The following is a 20,081-nucleotide window of genomic DNA, read 5'->3' as shown; positions in this document are numbered from 1 at the left end:
TCCAGAGAAAGACAGATATGTTTCAACAGTTTTTTCCCTATTTTTCCAACCAAAGCCAGGCACCTGCAAGAGAATTCCTCAAGATTTGGCGGTTCATGGTATCGATGATTTTCATGCTTCTCCAGCCAACCTCCAAACAAGGAAAATTTGGAGGTGTCTCATGTCAGCATCTTCAACCATTGTCTTTTCAGAGCCTCTTCTAGAATTTGTAAAAAGGGAGGTTTTCTGATGGGTAGACCAGATCTCTTGAAATCCAGGCCTTCCATTCTCCCTTCTGACCTGTCTCTGTCTGTCAATGCAGATGCATCAAACATGACATTTGGAGTAGTTTCTAGTAGGGTGAAACTGCAGGCTCTGTGGAACAGACGGAAGCACAGAAATCTCAGAAAGATGTTAGCAGTGATCAGTGCTGTAGATCAGTGTGTATGTACACTTTAAGAAGCTACCCAAGGGCTTGCACAAGTGTGTACATACTGAGCATCTGCGAGCCTGACCGCCATTTTGTAATAAGGTTTTGAGATGTATGTATGTATGTAAAGGTCTGTCTGTTAATCAGTTTGTTTATATTTTATGATGCTGCTATCCATCCTGATGTGTTTCTATGTATTAAAGCATCTAAACAAAATACCCCGCCTACTTGTCATCTATGTTAGAGAGCGATGAGCGGCATGGTGTTAGAAGGGGCAAGTCTAAAAGGGCATGGTGTTAAAGGAAGCTTGGCCAAAATGACATGTTGCTAGAAAGAGTTCCAGTTTCTCTAGCTGAAGTCCAAGAGGCACCTGGGTAGGTATTGGAGGAATATACAAGGGTGGATCCATCCCTACTGCAAGCATAATACACAAAACAGATCAGAAACAAATTGCAGATGTTAAAACTTGCTCAAATTTCTTATTTGCAAAAAATGAAACAAGGCATACAGCACACTAAACTATATTCAAATAAATCGATATGTACGATATTGATAAAAATATTCAAATTACTACGGAAAATTATTGAAATAAGGTCAGAATTGCATAAAACAAATAAAATAAGAGGAAACAACCACATTTTCGCTAAGCATGTTGTTGTTGTCTCTTTCGGCTTTTCCCGGTTAGGGGTCGCCACAGCGGAACTCCGGTCCGCTAATGATTGGTAGTTGATTTTTACATGCCGAGCTACCAGCCCTGACGCACAACCTTCAATGAAGGTACGCCCATTCACGCATGTCTCCACGCAGAAGACGCTCTAGCTGAGAATCGAACCGGACAGCGTCTTACTGTGAGGCGACAACATTACCGCAGCACCACCACCGCAGTTCTATTTTCGCTAAGCATGTATTTTTCATATTAAAGATATCCGAGTTATCAGAAGTGCATAAAGTATTTTCATATGTTTGCAAAGTATTACAATAAAGTTATTTGGCAAAATACAGCCATTTCAGAGCATATTTCACAAAATACAGTATTTTGAAGAGTTTATTGTGCATTTGAATGTTGTTACAAGCATACAGTAGCTTCTTCGTCCATAGATACAACTGCCATATTTTCAGTGTGTTTGTGCATACTCTGTGGGCATGGCAGATAGATTTTGAAAATCCAGTGTACTTGTGTTGGACAATAATACTGCAGAGAACTGGAAAGTGTTTGAGCAAGAGTATATTTTCATACCGGCTGCATTTTCTGATAAAGACAGTACAAAAGCATTTATTCTACTTAATTGAACTAGGTCAGAAGCCATTGACAGGGTGCGTTCATTTGTGTATGCACCTGCTGTCTATGCAGGAGAGGGGGATAACCTTCATATTGTTATACCGGCTGAGTCAAAGGAGGACCGAGTGCTTAAAACGTAAATTTAGAGAAATTTGTAACCCCCAGACAAATTTTACAACGAGGCACTTATTTTACACATGGGATCAAAAGCCTGGTGAAACTTTTGCAGTGTATATAACCGACTTGAGAAATAAAGCTAAAACGTGCAGATTTGGTGATTTAAGGGATGAGTTGATAAAATACAGACTGGTGGTATTAAAGATGATGCTGTGAGAAAGATTTTGCTTCGTGACAGTGATTTAACTTTGAATACGGCCATTGAAATTTGTCAGATATAGGAGCTCACAGAAAAGTACACAGATATGCTTACAAATCAGAGCTGCATGCTTCCAGTAACTTCTACAGCTCATGCTGATAATATGCAGCATGTGGTTAAAAGAAACAGGCCCAAACACATGGCAGCAGCTGTAGCCCTTGCAGCATCCACTGGTAAACACCAGAGCTTTCCAGCAAATTCCAGAGTTCACACAGTCTCAGTGAAGCATAAGTGTGAGTCAGCAAACTCAAAGCATGGGCCCAGCCTAGTTTTACTGCCAATTGCCATAATTGTGGTGGAAATCATGAATCTAAAAGGGAAAAGTGTTTAACTTTTGGTCAGCAATGCCACAAAAGCAATCAGTGGAATCATTTCAAGGGGTTTTGTAAATCAAAAAGCTCACATTCTTTTATTAAAAGAGAACATTTCAAGAAACAAGTTGATCAATTATAAAGGTACAACCCTACTCTTTATGTTGATGATGATGTCAGTGCTTCATGAAACAGTTAATGCTGTAGATTTATGGGCAAAGAATTAAGTATTTTGTACTGTTCGAATAAATGGAAAACCCATAGAAATCAAAGTTTAAATGGGTTCCAAGTGCAATGTTACGTCAGCAGAAACATTTGCTAGTGTGTGTCATGCTTAAAGGCTTGACTTGGCAAAGACTGCAGAGCTTGTTGCTTATGGTGGTGAAGAAATTCAGACTGAAGGCTCAGTAGTGCTTTCACGTTACTCTGATGGGAGATGTTACAACTTATTTTATGTGGTCAAGAGGCATGGCCAGTCATTAGGGCTCACAGACAGTTTGAAATCGAGACTGCTTTCATTTAATAAGAAAGTCCATTAAGTTAGCTTGAAAGACCACTACTCTAATTTCACCCAGTATACTTTTTTTTACCTATGCTGATCTTTTCAAAGAAACTAGGGAAGCTTCCAGTTGTGTACTCCATGAAGTTAGATCCAGATATGAGTCCAGCTGTCAGGCCGGTTCGAGGAGTTCAAATAGCTAAGCAGAAGTGAGTCAAAGCAGAGTTAAAGTGGTGCGACAAGGTGTAATTTCTCCAGTTGGTTTGTCTACTCCAACTCAATGGGTAGCTTCCATAGTGGTAGCTCATAAGAAAAGCTCAGATGACATCAGAATATGTGATGACCCACGAGATTTGAACAAAACGTTAAAAAGGCCTCATCATCCAATGCACACAGCTGAAGAACTTGCAGCTCTAATGCTAAATGCCACTGTTTTTTCTGTGTTATATGCAAAAAGTTCATTTTGGCAAATTTAGCTCGACAAGAAACCCTCATTGCTCACTACTTTCAGTACTCCGTTTGGTAGGTACAGATTTTTGAGAATGCCATTTGGGTTAAATTCTGCAAGTGAAGTCTTTCAATGTGCAATGGAGCAACTTTTTTTGGGGTATCCTTGTGCTATTATACCTGACGGCATACTAGTAAGGAGGTAATAGTGAAGGTGAGCATGACAGAAACCTCAGAAAAGCTCAGGAAAGAGCACATCAAGTGAATCTTAAGCTAAACCCACAGATATAAAAATTCAGGCTACAAGAGTTATGTTGGTCATTTATTTACCAGTTCAGGCCTTTGACCAGGCCCTTCTAAGTGAACAGCCATTCTCAAGATGATAGCTCCAGACAATGTTCAAGCCCTACAACATTTTCTTGGCATGGTCAACTATCTAGGCAAGTTGATTCCAGACTTGAGCCGACATGTAAAAATGTATCCTGGTCTTGGTGAGAGCAACACCGAAGAGCATTTGATGTCCTGAAACAGAGAACTGCTAGTCCACCAACTATCAGATACTATGATGTTCACAAGCCAGTCACTCTTTCATGTGATGCTTCAAAATCTGGTCTAGATGCAGTAATTCTACAAGAGCGTCAACCTGTTGTCTATGCATCAAGAACTCTTACCCAAACTAAAATGCAGTATGCTCAGATTGAGAAAGAGCTTTTGGCAATTGCGTTTGCATGTTTGAAGTTCCATGTTTATGTTTATGGTAGACCTATCCAGACTGAAACAGACCATCAACCTCTATAGTCACTATTTTTAGAAAGCCAATGCATACAGCTCCTGCCGGATTGCAACGTATGATGTTGAAATTGCAAAAGTATAATTTCATTGCTGTCTACAAGAAATGCAAACTTCTTTATCTTGCTGATACATTACCTAGATCGCCCAGAAGCACCAATGAAGAGCATGAGAATGAGAACCTTGACTTTTAAGTCATGGAAGTGCAAAATTTTCCTTCCACACATCTTGAGCAAAGAGATCACACAACCACAGATCCAGTTTAACAAAGGCTCAACCACAAGGATAGCCATCAAAGCAATCTAGATTACCTCAAGTGCAATCAAGTGCAACTTTATTTTTCTTACAGAGATGAGGATTTTGTCTGACAATGGTAGCATTATGAAAGGTCCAAAAGTAATTGTTCCAAAGTCCTTGTAACAAGAGTACATTGCTATCTTGGATCGTGGTCACCCAGGAACTGACTCCACCAAAAGAAGGACAAGCGGACTAGTATTTTGGCCTTTGTCACAAGACATTGAGAGAGTGCTTTCATCTTGTTCTATGTGTAGTAGTAACAAAGCCACATCAATAGAAGGAACCACTTCAGCTAAACCAGATTCCTGAACTACCTTGGTCGACAGTAGCCACAGACATTTTCAAATTGAAGGGTCAACATTATTTGGTGTTAGTAGACTCTTACTCCAGTGGGTTTGAGATTGACTTACTTCGTAACCAAACATCCAGTACTGTAATTACTAAGCTGAAGCATCATTTTGCAGTCAATGGTAGTTTGCACAAAGTTATTTCTGACAATGGCAAGCAGGTTACAAGCCAACAGTTCAAAGGATTTGCCAAAGACTGGGACTTGATTCATGTCACGAGTAGCCCAGCATATCCACAGTCAAATGGTTTGGCAGAACGTGCAGTTCAAAGTGCAAAATAGTTACTGGAGAAGTCAAAACGAAGTAATACAGATGTTTTCCTGAATCTCTTGAACCTCAGAAATATTCCTTATAATAAACATCTTGGTTCACCTGCTCAGAGACTTCTGTCAAGACCAACCAGAACCACGTTATCAGTCTGTTGTCAATTGGTTTCATGTGTTAAAAACAATAGATCTGTTGAAGTGTTAAACCCAGATGTCCTACTATGATAAGATCAGCAAACCACTGAATCCATTACAAGAAGGTGAAGTGGTAAGGATGCTTATGTCCAAAGGCTATGATCGGACTGGAGTCGTGAAGAATATTTTTCCAGAGTCGAGATCGTACATTGTGGAATCACAAGGAGCAGAGTTTAGGCAGAATCGAAAACATTTGATGCTAGTGTCCAAGCCTATACCACAGCACATAGCCTGTGAGAAAGCCTCTTTACCTCAGAGTGCATTGTTCAGTGTTACAGCTCCAGAGGAGGTTCCAGAAAATATTCCCATTCCTGTGACAAATCCAGAAGTTCCTGATAAGAGTTGTTTACCAAAGACTGTCCCTTTTGTTAAACCCAGTTCAGATTGTTATGTTAATAGATCCTGTCTTATCTCTAGACCATGTAATCGATACACGGCAACTTGGACATGAATATTGTGCTCGTTTCTAACGTCTATAATAAGGCATGTCTAACTAACGTTTTTACTAAGGGCAGTCGTTTTAAGAGGGAGGATGTAGAGCAATGCGTGTGTAAGTACTTTTAAGAAGCTATCCAAGGGCTTGCGCAAATGTAACTACTGAGCACATGCGAGCCTGACTGCCATTTTGTAGTAAGCTGTTGAGATGTATGTATGCAAGGTCTGTTTGTTAATCAGTTTATTTATACTTTACGTTGCTGCTATCCATCCTGATGGGTTTCTATGTATTAAAGTATCTAAACGTGTTAGAGAGGGACAAGCGACAAATGCTTTACAACCAAGTCATTGCTGGCCTACGGAAATGCTGCAAGTTTAGATACACAGCATCACACTGATGTGGCACATAAGGGGCTCCATATCATACCCTATTTGCAGATTTGTTGTGATAGTCTGGGAAATAGCAGCTCTGCTCAGATTCTCTAGGCCTTATATATTCCATCAGAGGCAAACTTTGTTGCAAATAATCTATGCAGGATCAAGACAGACTGTGGGGAACACATTGAGAAGAAATGTTTGCCTCTTAGAATAAACAGCTAATGAAATTCTGCTCCAGGACTCCTTGTTAACAGGCTTAGAAGACAGATACCTTTTTATTCCATGGAGTAGAATCTTCCTGCATTTTGATCATCCTTTTCATGGATATCCTGAGTTCTTCTGAAGATCCAGGTGGATTCCCCAAAAATAGTGGATGTGACTGTCTTTTGCCTCAGGCAACAGTATTTGTCCCTTCTTTTCAATTTGGCCAGTGACAGTTACTATAGACATCCCTCAGAGTGGATTTTTTCACACAAGGCACAGCTTTGTTTGAGGTACCCAACCTAAGTGCTCTTCAAATAACTGCCTGGATGACAAATGCATAAAGGGCATCTGGATTCTTTTTTTGAGGATATGCAGCAAGTAGTAAAGGGGGTGAGAAAAAAACTGCTTCAAGAAAATCATACATGTATAAAAGGAGAAGAATTCCAGTTCATGCCAGTCCAAGGACTAGGACCTTCCTCAGGCTTGGCTGCTTCTAACTCTTGATTATTTTGGTGAGTTACTGTCCTCTGACCTTTCTTATTCCTCTGTTAGGTAGACTGGTTAACCATTTCCGCTTTTATGCCCTTAGATTCTCTCACTTCTAACCATCTTCAAATTAAACAGTTAGTGACAGGAGTACTGCATATCCGTCCACCTAGAAAGCAGATGGCCTCCTTCTTGAGATTTTAACTTGATGATGGAACAGCTTAATCTTTTACCATTTGAACCAACTTATCAGGCCAAATTGGGGTTCTTAACATAGAAAACTGCTTTAGTCATTATTTTGGCTTCTACTAGGACAGTATCTCAGTTACAAGCTTTTATGCTGCGTCAGCCTTAACTAATTTTTCACAAGGACAGGGTTTGCTTGAGAATTAATCTTTCGTTTATGCCCAAACTGATCTCAGTTTACCTTAAGCCAGACTATTAATCTTCATGTCTTCTTTCCTGAACCAATGAACAAGAGAGAAAAGATGACTCACACTGTGGATGACCACAGGTTGCTCAGGTACTACCTAAACAAACTCAGTGCATAAGGAAAGCTGATCAGCTGTTTGTCTCCAATGAAAGTAAGAGGAAAGGGCAACCAATGTCACAACAGGCTATTCCTGTGGCTGTTTTATACTGTTGCCTTTTATTATTCTCACCATAACAAGCCACTTACAAGCAGAATTAAGGGCCATTCAACAAGGATTTTGGATTCTTTGGTGGCTTTCTGGAAAGGGATAGACTACGGGTATTCTAGAGACTGTAACTTGGTCCATTTATACGTACTTTTACAAAGCACTGCAAACTGAATTCCTTTTCCAGTTCCAGAACACGCTTTGCTGGGATCATTTCCAATTGGATGCTGGATTCTTAATTTATATTTTCTCTTTCTGTACTAGGTTAAGCTATGGCAACTGACCCAAATATCTTCGGCTACAACAATCTAAATGACCTGGTGTTGACCATTTCCATCTGATTTAATCTTTGGCCTCTGATCCGATTCAGATCTGATCTTGGCAACATCAAACATAGGTATCTTGGGCTCTGACTCCTCCCCTACCCATAATTCCCTCACCACTGTCTAATTACCTCAAATCTCATTTGCTGCTTCAACCAGAAGGTCACAGGGGCTCGGAGCTAATTTTGGATAATTGATTTTTTCACTTTATCTTGGACTCAAACTTGGTATTCTTTTTCTCTGTTTTCTTCTCCTCCCCTTCTATATATCTGTGTGTGTGTGTGTGTGTGTGTGTGTGTGTGTGTGTGTGTGTGTGTGTGTGTGTGTGTGTGTGTGTGTGTGTGTGTGTGTGTGTGTGTAAAAAAAGTAGTCTTATTACTGTTATAGTCCATATAGGTAGTATAGTCTCTGTAGTCTTTTAAGTTTAATAGTGTTTTTTTTTCTGTTATAACTTTTTAACTTTCCAAGTTTGACAATTTTGTCAGATAAAAGTTTCGAAAACTGGGGAAAGTGTGGCCACAAAATCCATCCAAAGAACCCCCATCCATGTGAGTTTGTTTGGCAGTGGCACACTTGGACACCAAATGTGAAGCTTGTGATTCTTTTGGCCACAAAGCTCCTCAGAGCAGAAGAGACAAGCTCATTCTAAAGGATCTTCTTCCATACACCTCAGAGTCCTCAATGGTTTCTCCTGTGACACCAATGAGAAAGAAAGAGAGAAAGAAGCTCCCAAGTCGAAGGAGCCTGATAAAGATAGGACTCCCAAGAAGGGCATTAATAAAGCTAAAAAAATGGTCCCTGGATCCCATAGTCTCAGTGAGTCCAGTGCCAAAAGTGCCACATCCTTCAGAACCAAAGCCTCGGCTCCGTTCTGCATCTCCATCCATGATCTCTGCTCCAGATCCAACTAGTATTCAGCTCTATTCCCCTGTTCTTCAATTATGCTCCAGGTCTTCATCAATAGGATTACCCAGGTCTGCACTTTCTACCAGGAATCTCACTGAAGCCAACATCAACAGGATGATGCAGAAATTCCTACGGATGCAGATACAGCTGGGAGTCCTCCTGACTCTGTCCCCTTTGGAGTCCACAACTTCACCACTAACCCTCCCCCCCATGTTCAACTCCACTGCATGTCCATTCATTGGAAGAGAAGCCTTTGAGTCTGAAGGTCCCTGGAGCACCTTTGTCAACACCAGTAGTTTCATCCACTTTGGCTCTGACAACAACCCAGTATGTCTCGACTCCAGGCCTCTGTGACTGAGAAGTCAGTCAGAGCCAGAATGTCGGAGCCACTGTTCAGGAAGAAGGTTCAACTCCTATGTTTTTAGAAGCCATCCCTTCCTCTCAAAGCATCGCCTCTCTGTAGCTCGGCTCTAATGTCTGCTTTGGAGACTAGAAGAGCTGGCTCTTTAGAGTCTCATTCTGTTCCACCTTTTAGTGAGACACTTTCCATCAGGTTCTCTCACGCTTGAGAGAAGAGGTGCCTTCATCCCTTTCAGATCTAACCCAATCTCAAACTTATTCTGCTCTGTAATCCACTCCTTGTTGACAGGACAGCCAGTCTCCATACCTCTAAGGGAAGTACCCTCTTTGAGTTGTCAGTCTGATGCATACCCATTGCCAGATATTCTCCAAAGACAGGTGCATAGAAAGCAGATGTGGAAACATCGGCATCGGTTTATGGCAGACGTTCGCTGAGAGACGCGGGACATCACACATACCTTCACAGTAGCAACTATCTTTTGTAAAATGGCCAGAAGTATGGGTCGGCCAGAGGCAGACTCCCTCGTGTTATGTATACAACAGCAAATGAATAGGACATCTGATAATGTAAACCACATACAAAAAAAGCATCAAAACATCTGAACAGCTTACAAATGGAAAAGTGTGAAGTCAAGGTGACCATTTTGATACAGGACCTAAACCAAGACAAAAAGGTCTTTTTTTTTTTTTTTAAGCATAAAAGGTCTTTCATGCTAAGTGAAAACCGGCATGCTCCCAAAAATGAAATTAAATCATCTAGAATGATTCTAAGTCACTGAGCAGATATTCGTTGCTGCTATATACAAAGTACAGTTTTGTACCTACCATAAATGTAGATGTTCGAAGATCCACATTGCTGCAGTCCTAACACTTGGGTAGTCCGCTGTCCCTCGGTCGGCCCGAATATCAGAGTATAAGGCTGACGTCGGTCAAGGCGCATTTGACTGACATCAGAACGTCAGGGTACAAATGCGCATGACCGACGTCATATCCTCAGTCTTTTCTTGCCCCAGATGTCAGAAGACCCTAAAAAGAAAGGTCCAAACCCATAGACCACAACTAAACAACCAACCAGCCTAATACCAAAAATATGTACAATATATACAATATACACAATATACCCAATATACCTCAGATGGATAACCCAACCCACACAACCACCTCAAACTACAGAGGGGAAGGAGGGAGGGTAAATTGGACTGCAGCAATGTGGATCTTCGAACATCTACATTTATGGTAGGTACAAAACTGTACTATGTTCTTCATCTCACATTGCTGCAGTCCTAACACTTGGGTAGAATCCCAAAGCAGAGGTAAGGGAGGATGGCTAAACTATAATGAAGCAGGAGCTGCCAAATGCCCTGCAACACAGCAGTGGCAAAACCAGCCCTGGATTTAGAGTACAGTGGAAGGTGGTAATGCCTAGAAAAGGTATGCACTGAACTCCAAGTGGCTGCCTCCAAAATATCCTTAGTTGCCACCCCCTCAAAAGCTGTTGAAGTGGCAGTAGCCCTAGTGGAATGAGGCCTAATCCCAGCTGGAATCTCTTTGCCATGATGGGAATAACAGAAAGCAATGCAAAATCCAATCCACTTAGAAATAGTTTGTTTTGACACGGGCTTGCCCTGAGAGCACAAAGCAAAAGAAACTAATAACTGCTGAGATGGTCTGAACCCTTTAGTTCTGTCCAAATAATATCGCAACTGCCTGTGTACATCTAAAGTGTGCAAAATCTTTTCCCTTTATTTTGGGGATTTGCATAAAAAGTAGGCAAATGAATAGTTTGGTTTAAAGCCACACTAGAAACCACTTTAGGCATAAAGGAAGGATTAGTACGTAAAGATACCCTATCCTTATGGAAAATTAAGAAAGGCTCAACTGCCATAAGGGCCTGCAATTCAGAAACCCTTCTTGCAGAGGTAATGGCCAACAAAAAGCAGTCTTCCATGACAAATATTTCAACTCAGCAGTAGCTGCAGGCTCAAAAGGTTGTAGAGTGAGTTTCTCCAACACAAAATTGAGATCCCAAGCAGGAGTAGGAGCCCTTCGTGGGGTCTTATATTCTTTGCCCCTCTAAGAAATTGCTTGAACAAAGGATGAGAAAACAATGGTGGGTCACAGTCGTAGTGAGCTGAAATTGCTGCAGCATGAATCTTAATAGAAGAGAAGGACAAACCTTTGTCCAATAACTCAGTAAGATATTGAAGAGCCACACTTAAATCAGGCTCAGAAACATCCAAATCCTTAGCTGCACTCCAAAACAAAAATCTCTTCCATTTATCTGCGTACACTTTCCTTGTACTAGGCCTTCTAGCTTCCAAAATCACATTCAAAACTTGTTGTGGAAGTTGAGACCCTCTATGGTTTAGAACAGAATATGCCAGGCTGTTAGGTGAAGAGAGTGAAGTTTGACACTGAGCAAATGACTGTCCTCCTGGGACAACAGATGTGGAATCAAAGGCAAAGGCCATGGAGGCTTCCAGACTAGACTTCTCAGTAATGGGTACCAGTGCTGTCGAGGCCAATCTGGAGCTATCAAAATCATCCTTGGCTTGTCCTGTCTGACCTTCAGAAGTACCTTTGGGAGGAGAGGCAGAGGTGGAAAGGCATACACATGAAGATTTTTCCAACTGAAAGAAAGAGCATCCACTTTCCAAGCTGTGGGATGAAACCTCTTCGTGCAAAACTTTGGCAGCTGGTGGTTTAGTGGAGAAGCGAACAGATCTATGTCTGGAGTTCCCCAGGACACTGTCAATTTCTGAAATACATGAAGATCCAGTTTCCACTCGTGGGGATCCATGATTTGTCTGCTTAACACATCTGCTAAGGAGTTCTGTGCTCCCGGCAGAAACCTTGCCTGAAGACTTAGTTGTAAACTGAGAGCAGTCTCCCACAAAATCATTGCTTGCCTGCATAGAGGATAAGAATGTGTTCCCCTTGCTTGTTGATGTACCACATGACAGTTGTGTTGTCTGTTAGAATCAACACCTGCCCTGGAAGAAGTAAATCCTTGAAAGCTATTAATGCAGACTGGACTGCTAACATCTCCTTCAAGTTGATATGTAGATGCAGTAGTCTGACAGGCCACTTGTCTTGTATCCACTTTCCGTTTAGATGAGCTCCCCAAGCTTTGTCTGAGGCATCTGTCGTTAAAATTTGACTTGCCTCTGGCCGGGTCACAGAGAGTCCCTTGTTTAGGTGACATTCCTGGGCCCACCACAAAAATTCCTTTTGAATGCAAGGTATTATTTGAATGACAGTGTCCAGATCCTGGCAGTGCTGTGTCCATACATTTTTGAGATACCATTGCAACTTCCTCATATGCAGTTTGGCATTGGGAAGCACCAGAATACAAGATGCCATGAACCCTAAGGCTTGAAGGACTGTCCTTGCAGTCAGCCCGGACTGAAGAGATAGATGATGGAAGTAAAGGGAAAGATTCTTTTGTTTGTCCGGGGTTAAAAAGGCCATCTGGGATGCTGTATTCAGTCTTACACCCAGAAAGCACATGTCTTGAGAGGGTACTAGACTGGACTTTATTTCGCTCACAGAATACCCCAGGCATCTTAGCACTGCTATCACATATTCCAAATGACGAAGAAACTCGTCCCTTCCTTGAGCCAGAATCAGGCAATCGTCCAAATAAGGATAGATTTGTATTCCTTTAGCCTGAAGAAAGCTATCACTGAGCCAGAACTTTCAAAATACTCTGGGCGCAGTAGATAAGCCAAAGGGCAATGCAGAGAACTGATAGTGAGAAGTCCCAGTCCAAAACGCAGATACTTCCTGCAACTTAGCCTGATAGGAACATGAAGGTAAGCCTCCTTGAGATCCAAAGTTACCATCCAGTGATCCTTGCCCAGCAGAGGTAAAAAGCTGTTGTAACGCCAACATTTTAAACTTGGGAATGTCCAGATAAGTGTTGAGGATAGATAAATCCAAAATTGGTCTCCACGTGTTCCCCTTTTTGGTACAAGGAACAGGCGAGAATAAAATCCTAGGCCCCTTTCTGGCATAGGAACCGGCTGTATGGCCCCTATTTGGAGTAACAGAGAAATTTGCTTGTGAGCCTCTATTCTTTGTTGAGGAGGAATGTCTGGCATGCCTTTGAAAGGAGGCAAGGTATGGAAATAAAACCTGTAACCGTGATGTATGATATCCAATACCCATCTGTCTTGGGTAATCAAACTCCAATTTTCTTTGAAAAGTGCCAACCTTCCTCCCAAAAGTGCTGCCAGGCGAGAAGGTTCTGGCAGCTGAAAAGGTAGGTCATTGGGTCTGTTTACGAAAGGACTGACCCCTGCCCTCACCCGAAGACTGTGCAGGAGAACTCCCTGTTCTAGGCCTGAAAGAGCCCTGACCTCTGCCCCTGCCACGTCTAGATCTACCCCATGACTGGGAATCATAAGAAGGATACGTCCACCCCTTAGTAGGCCAATTTCTACTAAACTTTGGTGGCTGAACCTGCAAAAAATCTTTAACAGTCTGCATAGACTTAGCCTTGTCTTCCATTTTCTTTAAAACTGCCTCAACAGGAGAACCAAACAAGACATCAGATTGCAAAGGGGCATCCAAAATCCTAGTTTTAACATGGTCAGATAAATTTTGATCCCTCAGCCAGGCATGCCTGCGAAGAACTGACCCAGTGGCAGCCACCCTAGACGAGGCCTGTACAGCATCAAAACCACATTGCAAAGAATGCTTACCCACCTGTTCAGAAACATGCACTAAATCTTGTAACTCTTTACAATCAATACCTTCCGCCAGAGCATCAACCTTAGATTTCAACTGTGAAAGGAGATAATTTTGATATTTCAACATGTGAAACTGGCAATTCAAAGCTCTCATGGCTAGAGTGGAAGAAGTATAAACTTTCTTTCCCCATCTATCCAAGGCCCTGGCCTCTATCTGCAGGAACCGGATTCTTGACAACAGAAGCCTTAACACCCTTAGGCCCCTGGCTAACAGTTTCTGGGTCTGCCCTAGGACTCTTAAAAAGATACTTATGAGCTTCAGGCACCCTGTAATACCTATCTGGTTTAACAGGAGCAGGAGGCAAAGAATCAGGATTAAGAGAAGCCTCTGCAAACACATCTTCCACCACATTCAGAACAGGAGGTATAGCCAAAGGCCTATGCTGGGGTAAAACAAAATTCCCTAAGCCTTTTCCTGGAGTCAGAGAAGTCCTGACCTTCCCATTTAAAATGCTCTCTCATGGAGTGAAGGGTCTCTGAAAAAGAAAAATCCTCAGGAGGAGAAGCAGAAGGAGTAGAATCATCCACATCAGAATCAGAATAATGAGAATACTCCTGCAAGTCTTCAGCCGAAGACTCAGACACATCCGAAGCCTGCTCATAATCCCCCAACACTGGTTCCATCCTAGGCCTCTTATCAGGAGGGGGCATAGAGCCTCTAATTAAAGTAATTAAATCTTTTGCCATTTTAAGCATTTGCTTCTTGGGCACCGAACCTGAAGAACTAGGAGTGACACCCACAGAAGCTAAACTAGACCTGCCTCTAGGAGAAGCCTTGGAAGCAGAAAGAGAGGGCCTAGACACCTTAGGAAGGGAAGGGAGTAAAGTTATCTGAGAAGCCCCTACAGCCTGACCTGCCTCCTGGGAGGCCACATCCTGTAAAATCAAAGTTTCTCCCTGGGACTCCAGAGAGGCCTCCGTCGGAACCACCGGTTCCACTGACGCCTAAAGAACCGCGCCTGGTTCGGACGACTCCCCTAACCTAGGTTTAACTGCCTTGTCCTTGTGCTTCTTTGAGGAAGCCGGCGTCGGAGCATCCGACGGCATATTGTAATTGCACCGCTTCCCAAAGACCAACCTGGAACAATCCAACCTTCGCTTTATAGTGCGCTTATTAAACCTAGCACAAAAGCGACATCCAACAACGTCGTGCTCAGGTCCCAAACAAGGTATACACAAATTATGGTAATCCCTATGCGGTATCCGTTTCCCACAAGAAATACAGTTATTCACTTTTTCTGACATCCGTAAACCACCGAGGCAAGAAAAACAAAATATTCCCAACGGGTACTTAACCAACTCTGACTTCGGGTCTGAAACTCCGACCAAAATTTCAGAACGCCGAACGGCACTTGCAACACTGCTTCTGCATCGGACCATGCGGCAAAAAAGACTGGGGATATGACGTCGGTCATGCGCATTTGTACCCTGACGTTCTGATGTCAGTCAAATGCGCCTTGACCGACGTCAGCCTTATACTCTGATATTCGGGCCGACCGAGGGACAGCGGACTACCCAAGTGTTAGGACTGCAGCAATGTGAGATGAAGAACATCCAATTTATCCAAAGAGATAAACAAGTACAAATATCACTAAAGATTAGTTGTGTAAAATCTTACCATAACCATAGATGCCCTTCTCTTCCATGTTGCAGTATTCTTACATGTGGGATCCTCCGCCCATGCTGCTCTCAACGTCCGGCTCATATACCAAAGCTTAAGCCTGGCTGCTGTAAGATGTGTGGGACGTCACATGCAGGGCCATAAACCATGGGCCATAAATGTGACTTCTACATGCACAGACCTCAGAACTGAATGCCCAGTTGGACACTAGTCTAAAAGTAGCTGAAAGATGCCATCCAGACAGGGAAAAGGCCCTCTCGGACACTAGTCTAAGGGTAGCTGAAGGATGCCATCCAGATAGGGAAAAGGTCCTATGGGGGGGTTGTCGGGAGGGAAGGAATAATGCAACATGGAAGAGAAGAACATCTATGGTTATGGTAAAATTTTACACAACTAATCTATGTCCTTCTAGTCTCGTGTTGCAGTATTCTCACATGTGGGAGAGTACCACAATTCATGTAGGAAAAAGGGTGGAGGAAGAGGCAGCAGTTTCCAGGAATACATGGAGGTTGGCTCTAGGATAGTGGCTGTATCAAAGCCCTTGAGAAAAGCCCATGAAGAGGCTACTGCTCTGGTGGAGTGGGCTCTGTTTGGGGTAACTCTTTACCATGGAAAGAGTAATAGAAGGATACGGTTTTGCGGCTCGAGGAGGATATTGTCTGTTTGGAGACAGCTTTCCCCAGGGCTCTGGGGTGAAAGGATATAAAGAGTTGGTTGGACTTTCTAATGCCCTTGGTCTTATCCAGATAAAACCTCAGTTGCCTGTGAACATCTAGGGAATGGAGCGCACTCTCACTGCCATTCTGTGGTGAAGGAAAGAAGGTGGGTAAATTGATAGATTGGTTAAGGGACAGTGCATTGACCACTTTCGGCATGAAGGAGGGGTTAGTACGAAGAGAAACCCTGTCCTTCTGAAAAATGGTGTAGGGTGGTGTGACCATGAGTGCCTGTAGCTCAAAGACTCTTCTAGCTGAAATAATGGCTACTAACAAGACAGTTTTCCAGGTTCACATCTTTAAGGTGGCGGAAGCTGCAGGTTCAAAGGGGGCAGTAGTATGTTTCTCAAGAACAAAGTTCAGGTCCCAAGGAGGTGGAATAGGTTTCCTTGGAGGTCTGATGTGAAGGACCCCCCTAAGAAAAAGCTTCCATTCAATCTTGATAATAGGGGTGGGTCAATAGGCAAGCAAGCTGAAATGGCAGGCAAGTGGACTTTTACTGAAGAGTATGAAAGTTCTGATTTTAGGAGCTCACATACATAGGTCCGCACTAGAGGTACATCTGCTTGGAAGGGGTCTAGCTGCCTTTGGTGACACCACCTTTTCCATTGTGATATACAGCATCTCCTAGTAGTAGGTTTCCTGGCCTCCTGCAGGACAGATAGCATGTCCTCGGAGTAAAGCTGACTGAAAGGGATCAGAAGATTATCACCCACAAGGTGAGGGTGAGACTGAGGGTTTGCAGATGAGGGTGGATGAGGGATCCCTCCTGTTGTGCAAAAAGGTCCACCTTGGGAGGCAACTTGTGGTGATTGCCCTTGGCAAATGACAGAAGGGGGTACCAATGCTGCCTTGGCCAACAGGGGGTCACCAGCAAGATTTTTGGCTTGTCCCACTGATTTTTCTGAATGAGAGGGAAGGGGGGACATACAGGAACAGCCCTTTCCATGAGACTGAGAAGGCATCCACTTTCCATGCTAGTGGTGAGGGCAGCCTGGAGCAGAATAGTTATAGTTGTTCGTTCTGAGAGGAGACAAACAGATCTGTGGAGTGCCTCATTGGTGGACAGTGTCTAAAAAAATATCTCTGTTCAACATCCATTCATGATTTTGAGACAAAGATCTGCTGAGGGCATCTGCCTGTTGGTTGTCTTGTGATGGGATGTAGACTGCCTGCAGAGTTGCATTGTACTGAGTGGTCAACTCCCATGCTTGTATGGCCAGCCTGCAAAGCAAATAGAATCCGACTCCCCCTTGTTTGTTGATATACCACATCACTGCGGTGTTGTCTGTGAAGATTTGTACGGGACCAGGAAGCAGGAGTGGGAGGAAAGGTCTTTAAGGCTAGGAGAAGGGTAGTCATTTCCCTCACACTGATGTGTTTTTTTCCCTGAGGGAGGGCTCCCATTGGGCTTGTACCTGGAGGCCATTCATGGTGGCCCGCCATCCCAGGTCCAAGGCATCTGTGTACATGAGTTGGACTGCCTTGGTGGACTGAAGGGGGTTTCCTGGATTCTGTACTATTTGCTGACTCCACCACCATAACTCTTATTTCAGGCAGGTCAGGAAGGGAACCAGAAAGTTCGGAGGGTGGTTGTGTTGGCACCATACATCCTTCAAGTATCACTGGAACTTCCTCATGTGTAAGGGGCAGCATGGGAAGAGTGGCTGCCATTAAGTCCAGAAGGTGAAGAAATTCCATGGCTGTGATGTGGGTGACTTGTAGTAAACTTTGGAAAAGGCTGGTCAAAAAAGTGACCTTTTCTTGTAGGAGAAAGGCCTTCATCAGATCTGCCCTTATCCTGCAACCTAGGAAGATCTGGTCTTGGAATGGAATGAGGGAGGACTTCTGAGGGTTGAGTGTGAACCCCAGACTTCCTAGGACAGAGAGAGTGAAATGCAGGTGTGGCTGAAGACTGCCTGCCTCTTCTGCCTGGATAAGGAGGTCAGCCAGATAGGGGAAAATCTATATGCCTTTTGTTCTGCAGAAGGCTACTGCTGGGGCTAGCCATTTTGTGAAGACCCTTTGTAGACTAGACAAAGTGCAAGTAAGTAAACTGATAGTGATAAGATGGCACAGCAAAACGAAGAACTCTCCGAAAGTCTGGGTTGATGGGGATACTGAGGTATGCCTCCTTCAGGTCCAAAGTAGCTATAAAGGCCACTGGTGACAAAACTGGTAGAAGGGTTTGCAGGGATACCATGCAGAAGTAAAGTACATGCAGGAAGCGGTTTAACCGGGACAGGTCCAGTACTGGCCTCCAAGGGCCCTCTTTTCTTGGGACTAGGAAGAGTCTGGAGTAAAATCCTTGACCCTCTTGTTGTGGTGGAACAGTCTCTATGGTCCCTTGTGATAGTAAATCCTGAATGACCTGGGGTATCGGGTAGATTTGTTTTTTTGAAAGGAGGGGTATTATGCCTCTTGGCGAGGGCTTTTCCTGCCATGTCATAAAATACCATTTTTCCACTATTGACAGGACTCACCTGTCTGAGGTGATTTGTTGCCACAAGAGAAGACAGTGAGAGAGGCGGGCAGAAAGGGGGAGATGGTGGAGGGTACTGAGGAAGTCACACAGTGGTAGGTCTGTCTAGAAAGGATGCCTGGTTGTAGAGTGAGATGAACTCATTTTTGAGGAAGAGGGTTTTCTGGCCACTTTTCTTTGCTTTGAAGAAGAGGGAGGGGGTGCCCTTCTAACAAAGTTTGGTTTTGCTGGGTAGTTCCTATAGAATTTAGGGACTGGGGATACCAGTAGACTCCTTACATCCTGCAGTTCCTTACTTTTTTCTTTCAGATTTTTGAAAAGTTCTGCAGATTGTTTGCCAAAGAGGAACTTGCTGTCCAGTGGGGAATCTAGGATTTTGTTCTTAAAATCACCTGGCAGAGGTTGGAGGTCTGAGCCAGGAATACCTGCGTAAAACAGTCAGATAAAGCAAACCTGGCTGAGGCCTCTGCAGCATCGTAGCTGCATTTTATAGAATGCCTGGCTACTTGTGTGCTAAAGAGAGTTTTGAGGCAACTTGGTGAGTAAGGCATAGAGGACCGCAAACTAGAGGCATGGGAAACTAGATATAGGGCATACTTTACCATATGAGTTTGGTAACTGATGGCCCTAAAGGCCAGGGTGGAGGAAGTGTAGATCTTTTTTCCCAGCCTAAGCCATCACCTTACTGTCCTTACCCGATGGGACCAGAGAAGTGGATGGAATTTGTCTAGATTGCTTATCAGCAGCCACAGCAATCACAGCTGGGTCTGCCATGGGTGGTTTGAGAAGGTAATTGTGATCATAAGGGACTTTGCAGAACCTGCCTAGCCTTTCTGGGGCCTGATTCAGGGATCTGAGAAACAGAGGCAAAAGCATCCAAGTCAGCAGGAATCACTGGGGGAATAGCAGAGGGATCGGGGGACTCCATTTGAAGAAGCTCAAAGTATCTTTTCTGTACCTCAGTCATTTGAGTGGAGTCCTACTAAAAGTATTCTCTCATTCTCGAGATAGTCTCCCCAAAGGTAATATCCTCCTTCCAAGGAGTCCTCATCTGGGGAGCAGTACTCCAGGGGAGAAGCCAGCTGAGAGGTATAAGTGAGAGCAGATTTTACACACCGTATGGTCGTGGGATGGCCCTAAACAAAACAAGCAGAGGTTGTGCATATCTTTGGGTGGGATTTGCCGACTGCACTTAACATTTTCCCTTCCTAGATGGCAACAGCTAACAGATAAACAGCAACCTAACCTTAGTCAAAAAAGAAGATATCCCCAATGAGGTACTTAGCTTAAACATGTTCAGTAGTGCAGAGCAGGACAAGCAAGCTGAAGTTCTGAGGCCTATGCATGTGGATGTCACATTTATGGCCCATGGTTTATGGCCCTGTGTGTGAACCAGGTGTCCCACACACCTTAAAGCAGCCAGGTTTAAGCTTTGGTATATGAGCTGGACATTTGGGCCACCTGAGGTGGAGGATCCCACATGTGAGAATACTGCAACATAAGAATAGAAGGACATCATAAAATGTAAGCAAATTATTGCTGAAAAGATAACCAACCCCTACT

The 20,081-nt window shown here is 43.5% G+C and overlaps 1 protein-coding gene across 1 annotated transcript in view; it reads right to left on the bottom strand.

Moving 5' to 3' along the window:
- Positions 1–20,081, bottom strand: part of SLC9A1 (solute carrier family 9 member A1) — a 1,681,881-nt gene that overhangs the window by 755,749 nt on the left and 906,051 nt on the right. Inside the window, 1 exon segment of the mRNA XM_044084290.1 lies at positions 10,051–10,075. Coding sequence (XP_043940225.1) covers positions 10,051–10,075 — 25 coding nt within the window.

Source organism: Protopterus annectens, chromosome 1.part1 (genome assembly GCF_019279795.1).
Source record: "Protopterus annectens isolate FY-2018-M chromosome 1.part1, PAN1.0, whole genome shotgun sequence".
In the NCBI taxonomy this organism is placed as follows: Eukaryota; Metazoa; Chordata; order Ceratodontiformes; family Protopteridae; genus Protopterus; species Protopterus annectens.
The sequence above is the reverse complement of the archived record's forward strand: the minus strand, read 5'-3'. Positions and strand labels throughout refer to the sequence as shown.